The 12,422-nt window shown below is 45.2% G+C and overlaps 1 protein-coding gene across 1 annotated transcript; it reads left to right on the top strand.

The window, feature by feature from the left end:
• The first annotated feature begins 3,721 nt into the window (after positions 1-3,721).
• On the top strand, positions 3,722-9,736 carry SERP1 (stress associated endoplasmic reticulum protein 1). The gene is made up of 3 exons (XM_075570435.1): positions 3,722-3,990; positions 4,119-4,197; positions 7,956-9,736. Exons 1-3 carry the CDS (start codon positions 3,907-3,909, stop codon positions 7,994-7,996), a joined length of 204 nt encoding a protein of 67 aa, XP_075426550.1. The 5' UTR covers positions 3,722-3,906; the 3' UTR covers positions 7,997-9,736.
• The last annotated feature ends 2,686 nt before the right edge of the window (positions 9,737-12,422 follow it).

Here is a 12,422-nt window from a genome sequence, read left to right as displayed (position 1 = left end):
AATCTGAGTTCATAAGTGTGGGAGTTTTAGTGAGGCTAAATCCAATGGCACTTTTAGTATTTATCATCATTTCTTAGAGTGTAAGCTCTCCGGGGCAGGGATTTCCATTCCTATTGTCTGACTTTGTTGCGCTTATTGTATTATAATTCCCTGTACTGTTTTGTCTATGTAAAGCGCTCAGTACACTGTGGGCGCTGTATAAATAAAGATATACATACATTTTTATACAGCTACGGTTATAGTGCCAGCGACGTCGGGCTACGGTCGCCGGAAAAATCAAATAGAGAGGACTTCCAGCGATCGCGGCCAAGCCATCGCGTCACGCTTACTATAAGCGCACGCGACGGCGACAATGCATTTGTTTTGACGCAACGTCGCTGTCGCCGGCACTATAAGCGCAGCCTTAATATAAAACCAGAAAAAAAGAAAACTGATACATGTTGCTATACTTATTTATTATGCAACCATAACATTAATTTCAGCCGTAACATAGGTAATATACTGTACTTGTTACTGGACCAACCGATAGCTGGCTGTATAAAACCCTTACAATAAGTTGTTACGTTCAGGAAATGACACCTGATTAATATAATTACAGTTCTTTTCCCTTTTAAAAAAATAATTTGATTAGTGAACAAATACAGCTAGCAAACATCTCACTAAAACAAATCACTGAAAGCCAAAATGTGTTCAGTTACAATGTAAACTCAACCCAATGATATGGGGCTGAGTTGGATGTTGGGAATTAGCAGGGTCTCCACATCCATTAAATGAATCTGTGAATAAATTCTATGTTATGAAGCCGACTTGTTGGGAATATCCTTTTTATTAGAATGGGAGTCGGGGTGTTTGATGTCTGAGGCATGTACAAGGCACTCTTTTTAGGTGTCCGCTCAGAGCGAAATGGAAAATTCGGATTGTTCACAATATAATTGAACCTTTAATTAAAACTTTATAACATTGTTGGGAAGTACAATCTAGTAAAGGGGTCACAGGTACAACTCTCGCATTCCCTAAGTATATCATAAGTCACTTAATGATTTAACAGCTACAATCACATAGAAAAATAGAAAAAGTATGAAAAATAAATGAAAAAAATGAAAATTGCCTAATAAACCCGCTTCTATAGCTTGCTCGCTTATTAGTGACATTTTGTATTGTCAGTCTAAAATTAAATGGATAACTGTGTGTACAAGGATGAATATATATATATATATATATATATATATATATATATATATATATATATATATATATATATATATATACTCTTTGACACCAAAACCAAAGGACTTAATGCGGACATGGGTTTTCTCACACCCTATCAAAATTGCTTGTAATTATCCTGCTTGCCTCTATTCTTATCCACACTTTCTCCCCCCCCCACCCCCCAGTATCCCTCCCCCTCCCCACCTTTCTTTGTCACCGTCCCCTGGCTTCAAACACTTAACACCCTACCTTATCTACAGTAAATATCTGTTGTTGTTTTTTTTCCCTCTCTCCACACTGGTTTGGCCATTGAATCCTTTGTATATCAGTATTGCTTGACCTGAAGAAGAGAGGATAACTCTCGAAAGCTGGTCCTATGACATAAATTGTTAGTCCAATAAAAAAGGTATCACCGAATACTGAAGAACTCATTTATTCTGCAATATATATATATATATTTTGATTTTTTATATATATATATATATATATATATATATATATATATATATATATATATAAATAAAAATCAGTACAAGCTATAATAGTGCTAGACCAGCATGTCTTCCAAATATATTGTAGTTACAGATCAAAAGTTATAAGCCTTTAAAAACAGGTTTAAGGGTCTGTCGGGCCATAACTACTGTAAATTAGCACAGACACGGGGACATATCAATATTATTATCTTTTATTTGTATGGTGCCATCATATTCTGTAGCGCAGTACAATAATGTTGGTGGAGGCCAATAACATACAACAAATAGTACATATATTAGAAATAATAAGACACAATAGGAAAGGAGGTCCCTGCCTCTAAGAGCTGTACTGTGTTTGTCTATCTTTATTTGTATATATATACTAGCTGATATACCCGGTGCTGCCCGGGATTTAATGTTCTGGCTCCCCCTCTCTCTCTCTCCCTTCCACTGTCTTCCCCCCTCTCTTTCTCACCCGTTCACATCAATACGCCCCCCCCCCCCCCAGTTCACATCTCCGATGGGTGAGTGGGTGGGTGACTGAGTGGGTGGGTTGGTGACTGGGTGGGTGGGATCGTGACTGGGTGGGTGACTTTGACTGAGTGGGTGGGTGGGTTGTTGACTGACTGAGTGGGTGACTTTGACTGAGTGTGTGACTTTGACTGAGTGGGTGACTTTGACTGAGTGGGTGGGTGACTGACTGGGTGGGTGGGAGACTTACCTTGACCGGGTGGGTTGTGGTTCCTGGCGCTTTTACTGAGTGGGTTTGTGGGTGACTGACTGGGTGGGAGACTTACCTTGACCGGGTGGGTGGTGGTTCTTGGCGGCAGACGGTTCCCCTCCTGGCCCTGATATCTCTGTGGCATGTGGATGGGCAAGAGTTGCAGGCTGGGGCAGGAGGGCCACGCCGCGCTTCCCCTCCGTTCCTCGTTGGGAGCGAGGGGGGAGGAGCCTGGAGTTGGCGGCTGGGGCAGGAGGGCCGCGTCGCGCTTCCCCTCCGTCCGGGAGCTGGTTCAGGGCAGCGAGGGTGAGGACCGCGCCACGCTTCCCCTCCGTCCGGGAGCCGGTGCAGGGCGGTGAGGGTGAGGGCCGCGCCGCGCTTCCCCTCCGTCCGGGAGCCGGTGCAGGGCGGTGAGGGTGATGGGGGGGGGGGGGGGGGGGTGGTGTGTGTGTGTCTCTCTCTGCAGATGAGAAGAGAGTGGCAGTGGGGTGTCGTCATAGAGGCACCAATCTGATTGGCCAGAGGCTGAGGACCAATCAGATTCGCCGCATCTAGCACCAGACTCACAAGATTCACTTTTATTATATATAGATATATAGCGCCCAGTGTACTCAGCGCTTCACTAAAGAGACAGTACAGGAAATTAGAATATATTAAGTACAACAAACAAAACCAGACAATAGGAAAGGAAATCCCTGCCCCGGAGAGCTTACAATCTAAGGTGTGTAATATAGTTCTCGCTGCTGTGCTTGGCGTGCGCGTTTAGTTGCTAGGGTGCATGTGGTGATGCGCGCAGTTAGGGGGCGTGACTCTGACATCACAGCGTTAGGCCGTGCTGTGATTGGTTTGCGGTGCGGCAGCAGAGCAAAAAATACAATTTTATTGTATTTTCCCTGGTCTGCCGCACCACCGTGCCCGCACGTCCCAAGTATACAAACGCCTGGCTAAACACAGCCAATTATAATTGACGCTCGCACTATATTACACGCCTAAATGATATGTCGTGAGACAGACGGCGAGGGAATACGTGCAGCAGATGGCAGCGCGTGGTTTACTAGAGTTTCCTATTTTATTCCAAATTAAATATGAATTACCATGAAACTATTTTTTTCATGGGAAGATTGATTAAAAAAAAATATATATATATTATTATTATTATTATGATTGCAGATTTCTGTACAGATCTAAGTCACACGTAATGAGTTACTCCCACTCACAGCACAGCGCCGTGTACTTCTGGGGAGGAAAGGGGAGGGACTACTTGACAAGTTTTTGATGACGTGGGCACTTCCCAGGGCCTCACGTAGTTCCGGTGGGTGGGCGTGGCCTGCGGATTGCTTACGCTGGCAGCTGAAGGGAGAGTTGGTATTTACAAGTGACACGCACACCCTGTAGCGCGAGGACAGCGGCGCGAGCAGCACATCATTCTCCCCCCCCCCGCCACCTCACCTCTCCGTGTAGATCCCTCCGCGTAACAGCCAGCACACACCTCACCCCCCAGCCATGGTGGCCAAGCAGCGGATCCGGATGGCGAACGAGAAGCACAGCAAGAACATCACACAGAGAGGCAACGTGGCCAAGACCGCGGTATGAGGGGTTGGGGATGAGAAGAGGTGTGTGTGTCTGTGTGTGTCTGTGTGGTGTTGGGGGGGTGTGGGGTGTCTGCGATCTGCTCATTGTAACCCTCCCTCTCTCCTGTCTTCCCCCCTCTACAGCAGAGGAGCTCACCGGATGAGAAATCCTCAGTGGGGCCCTGGTTACTGGCCCTCTTCATCTTTGTGGTCTGTGGATCTGGTGAGTTTTCCACATATTCATATTTCTTTCTTAATCTTCTCAGATCCTTCCACGTTCATTCCTCCCCCATGCCACGTATTTGTAACCTGCCCCCCCATATCTACTGCCTAAACCTGCCCCCCCCCATATCTACTGTCTAAACCTGCCCCCCCATATCTACTGTCTAAACCTGCCCCTCCATATCTACTGTCTAAACCTGCCCCTCCATATCTACTGTCTAAACCTGCCCCTCCATATCTACTGTCTAAACCTGCCCCTCCATATCTACTGTCTAAACCTGCCCCTCCATATCTACTGTCTAAACCTGCCCCCTCCATATCTACTGTCTAAACCTGCCCCTCCATATCTACTGTCTAAACCTGCCCCTCCATATCTACTGTCTAAACCTGCCCCCTCCATATCTACTGTCTAAACCTGCCCCCTCCATATCTACTGTCTAAACCTGCCCCCTCCATATCGACTGTCTAAACCTGCCCCCCTCCCCATATCTACTGTCTAAACCTGCCCCCCTCCCCATATCTACTGTCTAAACCTGCCCCCCTCCCCATATCTACTGTCTAAACCTGCCCCCCTCCCCATATCTACTGTCTAAACCTGCCCCCCTCCTCATATCTACTGTCTAAACCTGCCCCCTCCCCATATCTACTGTCTAAACCTGCCCCCTCCCCATATCTACTGTCTAAACCTGCCCCCTCCCCATATCTACTGTCTAAACCTGCCCCCCTCCCCATATCTACTGTCTAAACCTGCCCCCCTCCCCATATCTACTGTCTAAACCTGCCCCCCTCCCCATATCTACTGTCTAAACCTGCCCCCCTCCCCATATCTACTGTCTAAACCTGCCCCCCTCCCCATATCTACTGTCTAAACCTGCCCCCCTCCCCATATCTACTGTCTAAACCTGCCCCCCTCCCCATATCTACTGTCTAAACCTGCCCCCCTCCCCATATCTACTGTCTAAACCTGCCCCCCTCCCCATATCTACTGTCTAAACCTGCCCCCCTCCCCATATCTACTGTCTAAACTGCCCTAGATTCCTTCCACCTCTGGTTTCCTGGTCCCAAATCCAAAGTCCCCCGTGATAAGGGCTGCAGTTTGAATGACTCTGGATTTGGTTGGCTCCTTCCTTTCTATTTCCTCTGACATCACCCTTAACCGATTTGGCATGGAGCGGGTTAAACCTCTCTGTCTGCACACGTATGCAATGAATTGGGCTTCAACCTATTGAAAACATGTCAGACAGATCAGCAGGCCTGAGTAATCCCTGGCATCCTAACTATTTCTATCACTGCACTGTAGTATAACGTTTGTTTCGTTACAACTACATCTCTTTTCTGCAGTGGTTGGGGACAAGAATAGGTTAATGGATTATACATAGTTTTTTCCAGGAAGATTTAGCCTATATTTCATATCACTGTAAATTAAGTAGTAAACATAATTATATGAAAGGTGTGAGGTTTGCTTTAAACACTTCTGGAGTGGATTTAGAAATGAGTTCTTGGAAGTTCACACTTGTATCTAGATCAGGGATGGCCAACATCAGTCCTCAAGGGCCACTAACAGGTTAGGTTAGGTGGCTGTCAAAGAAGCTGAAGCAGGGATATCTGTAAAACCTAACTTGTTGGTGGCGTTTGACTGTAGTTGGCCACCTCTGAGAAGCTGCTTGTAAATATGGTCTCGGGCAGGGGTGTGCAAACTGGGGGGGTGCGGCAGTTACAGGGGTCCCACGCTCTCCCCCAAGGCATTTAAATTAAATGCTGTGGGACCGTGTGAGGCCTTTGTAACTTTATCCTACCTTGATTCAGCCGGTGCCTTCGGCGATAAATTGCCATGGTAACCCGGCGCCAAATAACGACGCGTTGCCATGGCAGCGTGATGTCACATGACCCAATGCGTCATTTGACGCAGGGGAGGAGACCAGGCAGTGGGGCGCAGGAGGAAAAGTTTGTGCACCCCTGGTCTAGGGTAGACTACCTTCCTATGACATGTCTGCTCTGACTTTGAATCAGTACATTTATGAATAGACCTAGGGGTTTTTTTGGGGGGGGGGGGGGGCGGGACGGGGGGTTGTGGCTTGGCAATTAAATTAGAATTAATCACTCATTGATATTTTTTTTTTTTTTTTTTTTAATGAACGTTTCCAGTTACGTTTTGTTTTACTTTTTTTGAAATGCAATAAATGTACAACTACACCAGGAATGCAGATCTCAAAGAAAGTTGCTTGCGTTTTATGTCCTGTATACCACGCACTAGTTCACCCTGTTTGTCCCTGTGAGTAAGTTGCCATATGTTAGGCAGATATCATTTGATCACTTGGCATCTGTTAAATATGGAAGAAAAATCAGCACTTCTAAAAGCAGCCACAGCTAGAAGACCTTTTATTTGTTCTCACCGGGTTCTGCTCTCATGGAAATCATGACACGTGGCCTGCATTTTAGTAGCAGTAATGACCTTGTTTATAACTTTTGGACCAGGTCATGTCATTAACCATATGAAAGCTGTGCACAAATTAGAAGAGGAAAGCCCATTGGTGTAGTACAATATCATGGTTTCTCAGACCCAAGCCAGAAATGGGAGTTAAATAGTAGCAAGATTCTTTGTTTTTGTGAGACATGTTTGATATTACATCATGCAGCCATAAATCTATGGGCTAACACAGTAGCCCGTAATATCTAGGTGTAAACCAGGTGGCATAATCGGCATCGCTAACGTAATTTTTGTAATTTTGCTTGACAAACTTTGAATTAATTTGTTTCTTGTTTATAAGATATTGAGGCAGTTCTCTCCCCTTTACCCAATATGTCTCTCTGACGCTGTTTAAACTACTGCACGGTGTACTTTTTATGTAACGTCTTAAAGCTGCAGTTCAAGCTGCCATTAAAAAAAATAAAAAAATTCCCATTCAATATGTGCATCAATACCATCTGCACACTGACAAGTGATTAGCTAAGTTGCCGATCGATCTCTTCTCCTGTGATTGATCGGCGCAGATTTGGCTCGGGGGTTCATTGAATCTGTTGGTGCAGCAGAAGAGGACCCAAGATGCAAAGTTCTGTGGGGAACATCATGTGACCAGGTAGTCACTAGATACAATTGGTGCACTGCTAAAGAGAGCAGGGTTCAAGAGCCAGTTTCAGAAGAGGAAGGGGATGTGACTTTGTAAATGGTTGCTATAGAAACAAAGATGCTTGTTACATTAGAAAACATTAAACATGTATTTAAATAAAAGGAAATGCTACAACTATTTTTTCATAGTACAGAACTGATTTATTTAAAAAAAAACACATGTAAGATATTGCTTGAACTGCAGCTTTAATAGTTTTCACACTTTGCTATTTAACTAAATGAGGACTATGATTTATCTACTAGTTCGAGTATGGGTGGCCAACTCTAGTCCTCAATGGCCACCAACAGGTCAGGGTTTCAGAATATCACTGTTTCAGCACAAGTGGCTTTTATTATAATTGAGCAAAATGTGCTGAAGGGATATCCGGAACCTGGCCTGTTGGAGACCCCTGATTTTTCACTTGGTGTTAGACTTGGTAAATGAGGGAGGGTCTTGCGCTTAACTTTTTGCTATAAATCTTTGTTAAAAGTCCCAACACCAGAGACTGCTCTGCCTCCAACAGTTAGGGTCACAGAATTGTCATTTAATTTTATAATGTTTTGGTCTTTATAACCTAATACCCACCATTGCATGGACTAACTGCCCTGAGTTGTACTTCTAAGTGATATCCTTTATTTGTATTTTTCTGCAGCTATTTTCCAGATTATCCAGAGTATCAGGATGGGCATGTAAAGAGGCAACTCCTGCTACATACTCGTTACTATTCTCCTGTGAAGTATAAAGTGAACTCTGATATTTTCATCTGTTGACCTGGACAAAAAACAAAATACCCGGATTTCACATACCTGCCTGTTCCAGAATGACAATATACTACAACTTCCATCTCCGTCATTCCAAGTTATCCCACCAAAGTCATTCCAAGTTTTCTAATCCATACCACAGTGCCTTCAAAAAGCACCATAAGCATAAAAGCAATAAAAGCAGATGTTCTGCAGTTGTGGAGCTACTTATTCAGTGAAATTTTCATTTATGTGGAGTTAATTTGTATGCAATGTAGATACTTGGTCTGAATAGGTTTTGTGTTGACAGCTGTTTGTGTTGAATGTTCTTCCTTTTCTTTCTTTTTTTTTTTTTTTTAAATGTATAAAATTTGGTTAAATTTTTTTTTTTTTAATTTAAAAATCAAAAGCTGGAGAAGTGATTCTCGACTAATTGGCTTTTTATTCTTTTGTGGGCCGTGAGTAAACAAATCCTGTACATAACTGCCCTATAAGCTGGCTTCTTTTAGCATGCTATAGAGCAGGGGTGACCAACTTCAGTCCTGAAGGGCCACCAACCGGTTGGGTTTTAAGGATATCCCTGCTTCAGCGCAGGGGGCTTAGTCAATGACTGAGCCACTGATTGAACCACCTGTGCTGATACAGGATATCCTTAAAACCTGACCTGTAGGTGGCCCTTGAAGACTAACGTTTGCTACCCCTGGTATAGAGCAGCAGTGGTGCCTACCACTTTGGGGGGGAGTGCCATGTACATTTCACTGTAAAAGCATTGGACACTCCTGCCACACTGCAGCTTTAGCTGCCCCACCCCTACATTCCACTAGAGGGCTTCCTACTGATGCTGTTATCAGTAAACCAATGCAGTGGCGAGCGATTAAGCTGTCATTCCGTTTTAGGCCTCATTCAGGGTGCTGGCTTCGGAGGGAGGGCGTGCTTACGTGCGAGCGGCCGTCCGAAACAATGTATTGAAAGGGAATTGCGGTTGTCAGGGTAGCAGCTGCCCTGTCTCCGAAGTACGGAGTTGACGCTGGCTACAGTTTCAATAACAACCCAAGTTGTTTTTTGAAGCTGCAGCAGCGTCACTGGTACCTCGGCAGCCAATGAAATCATTCTTGAGAATGATTTCAAGACAGCAACACCGATCCCTAAGCTGCTGTCTGTAGCCCCGCCTCCTCAACTCTTGGAAAAAGTCTGCTGGGGATGATGTGCACACCGCCCAGCAGACTGCCGCTCGCACAGGCAAACGCCCGCCCTCCAACTCCTGCCTCTGGCACCCTGAACGAGGCCTTACAATTCGTGTTTCTGACACCTTCGTAGGGGTGGGGTGATCCTGTGCCCATCCGTAGTGGAACCTGCTCAGCCAGTTTTCTTAATTCAACAGGGAAAAGGGGCCACTGCTGCTTTAAAATACTGTGGAAGTGTTCTGGTTCTTAGGCTTGCTACATAAAGATTGATTTTTGCATGCAAAACACCACATTGTTGGTACCAAGCTCAAACTGCTTACCATTGATTGGATGTTAATGACTTACCCTTACATTCTTTCCCCATTGTGAGCTAAAGATTTGTGGCATGGTTAGGCTGAGTAAGAGGAATAACAGTTAAGGTATTGTTATGAAATGTGATCTAAAGCAAAAGCAGTGTACATTTTGGTGCATTTTTTAAAAATACAAATAAAAGCTTTACAAAAAGTGTATTTCAGTTGTGTTCATGAAGATGCTTATTAAAGTTGAGGCTGCTAGAGCAGTGGTTTGCAATAGGAATTAAAAGCTAGCTACACTTGGGGTTGTTGTCTTTCCACATTCACCACATTCTTGTATCAGTCACAGTAGAGCCGGCTGTCCCGTTCGCCTCTGCCCAGGTCCACAGACCGTTTTCCCGGGGTCCTCTCTCCTCCACTTTCCCACACCCAATAAACACTAATCCTCCCCCCACACCACAAATACAAACTCACCCCCACACCACAAATACAAACTCACCCACACAACTCAAATACACATAACCCCCCCCCCCCCTTACACCTTACCAGGGGGGAGGACTCCGGTACCACATGGCTAATGCAGAAGCAGGACCAACTTCCGGCGTGCAGGGTTGATGCTGTAAATGAAGGTGCTGGTCAGGTGTACTAGCTTCCCCCTTCTGCCTCAACATTTGAGGCCACATTTGCCACAACACAGTGTCCTATTTGCCATATGTGGCGAATGTATTGGACACTACTGTGCTAGAGGCTTAAGTGTTTTCCTAACCATGGGAATTATGAAAACACCCCACGCTAGCACACTAAAAAAAAGCAGCTCCCTGCTCTTTTTAAACTGCAATAAGCAACCGTTAATTGCACAACTCCTTTGAACGTCAACCATATGGTGTCGATTTTAATGGTGGGGGAAGGGGAGTAATGCACTTTAGGATTATTTTATTTGTTCTACTAGCGGGGAGCTGTTGCAATATGAAAATATTCCTCCAAATCTCTCCAATGTTTGGCCTTTGATTTAAAACAGTAGTCCATGCTAATCGCCTTCAAAATATCCCTTGTCCTTATAAATGCCGTTTTTATTTTTAATATCTGAAGCTTTGTTCGAGACCAGCATTAGGCTACAATTATACAGGAGCTGCTGGCCGGCAGCGCGATGCGGTGATGTCACCGCTGTGATCCGGCAAAACGACAGGTTGAACTGCAGGTAGGAGGCAGGCGGTGGCGTGGCCGTGAGCGGCTGAACCGCTCACGTGACGCAGCCGTCGCCTGCAAAGAACAAATTCCTCTGTCTCCTCTCCAGACTGCCGCCCTGCAGTGTGGCGCTGCACGGCTGTCGCGATAGGTATGTTTGATTGCATTGGATTTATGCGCTTTGTTTTTCAGCCGCGCTGTGTTGTGCGATTTTTAGGTATAATCACGGCCTTACTATAGTAACCTGAGATGCTACTGATCTAAAACGAAATTTATTATATATATATATATATATTAACCCTTTGGGTGTCTAGATGTATAGCTTCTACGCTATGGGATCTGGCACTCCAGTGGCCCCATCATGTCGCTGCTACACCCTAATCTTATTGCTTGATCACGTTCCGTGTTCCACACGATCGATCAGGAAGAGGATTTCTCCTCTGGTCCGTCATCTTGACTAATCAATCGTGATCGCTTTGGAGAAGGGTAAAAGAGCGGGCATGATATTAACATGAGTTTAACACATACAGGTTTTTTGGGGGGGTGAGGGGGGTGGGCAGGAATTGCGGCTTTAACATTTTTTTCCTTCATATGAAATCCTTGTAATTGCAATAACAGCTGAAAAAGCATTTCTGTTATTCACAACAAAATGTAAAGCAGCAATCCGCCCTACTTTGTTCTTTGTTTTTTTTTTTATAACTTGAAATTTGTATTGGTGTAAAGTACAGGAACAGTTTATATCACAGCAGGTACATATGTAAATAAAGTGAATTATAAACCCGACAGTACATTGAGTTATGAATGGTAACAAGACAGGACAAGACTAACCGAGACATCATCCGGCCTGCGGTAGGTCGGCTGCTTTCATATTCATAGCTTTTGTATAGCATGCTGCCGGGTGAGGAGGGGTGGGAGTGACAAGGGGGGGGAGTGGGTATTAGGGTGGGATGGGTGGGCCTGCCTTTAGGTGCGGGAGGGAAACTCCAAAAGTTGCAGTTTTAGTTGGGGCTTCTAGACCTCATCCTGGGTAGGTAAGTTTCAGATTCCTTTCTACCTGGGACTTCTCATGTCCTATTGTTCATGTTAACAGTGAACTTTGTGTAGGGATGATGTTGGAACAGCCAAAGGAGAATGCATCTAGAGCTATCAATGCCATATTGTGGCACGCTCCACCCCGGGGATGTCTGTTTGGGCCAGCCAGGGTATCCAGATCTTCAGGTAATTGTTGCCAGTGTCATTAACCAAGCTTGTTAATTTCTCCATCTGGCAGACGTGCCAAATCCGGTTCCGAATCTTGGGGATGGAGGGGATCTCATTAAGTTTCCATACTGCTGCGATCTCGCACCGGGTCGCTAGGGCAAAGTGCCCGATTAATTTATTATTTGCTTTTGAGAGCCCTTCTAGTGGTCTGTTCAGGAGGAACAGCCACGGGTCGAGGGGAATCGAGAGGCTCAAGATCCTCTGAGTCCAATTTCGAATTTCTTCCCATAGGGGGGCGATCCGGGGGCAAGACCACAGCATATGTAACAGGTCAGCCGACTCTCCGAACTGTCGAAGGCACAGCGGGGAGAGTACCGGCACATACCTTGATCATTTAAGTGGGGTGTGGTACCATCTCATTAGGACCTTATATTCATTCTCCTTTAGTGTGGTGCAGATTGAGCTTTTGGCAGCCGCTAGATAGATATCGCTCCAGTCCTCATCTCCTAGGGATTCC

Source organism: Ascaphus truei, chromosome 14, assembly GCF_040206685.1.
Source record: "Ascaphus truei isolate aAscTru1 chromosome 14, aAscTru1.hap1, whole genome shotgun sequence".
In the NCBI taxonomy this organism is placed as follows: domain Eukaryota; kingdom Metazoa; phylum Chordata; class Amphibia; order Anura; family Ascaphidae; genus Ascaphus; species Ascaphus truei.
Note: the sequence above shows the minus strand (reverse complement) of the source record. Positions and strands in the feature narration are given on the sequence as shown.

Excerpts from the sequence above, each read along its gene's own strand:
- SERP1 (XM_075570435.1), top strand. The coding sequence starts at position 3,907 with ATGGTGGCCAAGCAGCGGATCCGGATGGCGAACGAGAAGCACAGCAAG. Across the intron at positions 3,991-4,118 it reads GCAACGTGGCCAAGACCGCG|CAGAGGAGCTCACCGGATGA; the intron begins GTATGAGGGGTT and ends CCCCCTCTACAG. Across the intron at positions 4,198-7,955 it reads CTTTGTGGTCTGTGGATCTG|CTATTTTCCAGATTATCCAG; the intron begins GTGAGTTTTCCA and ends ATTTTTCTGCAG.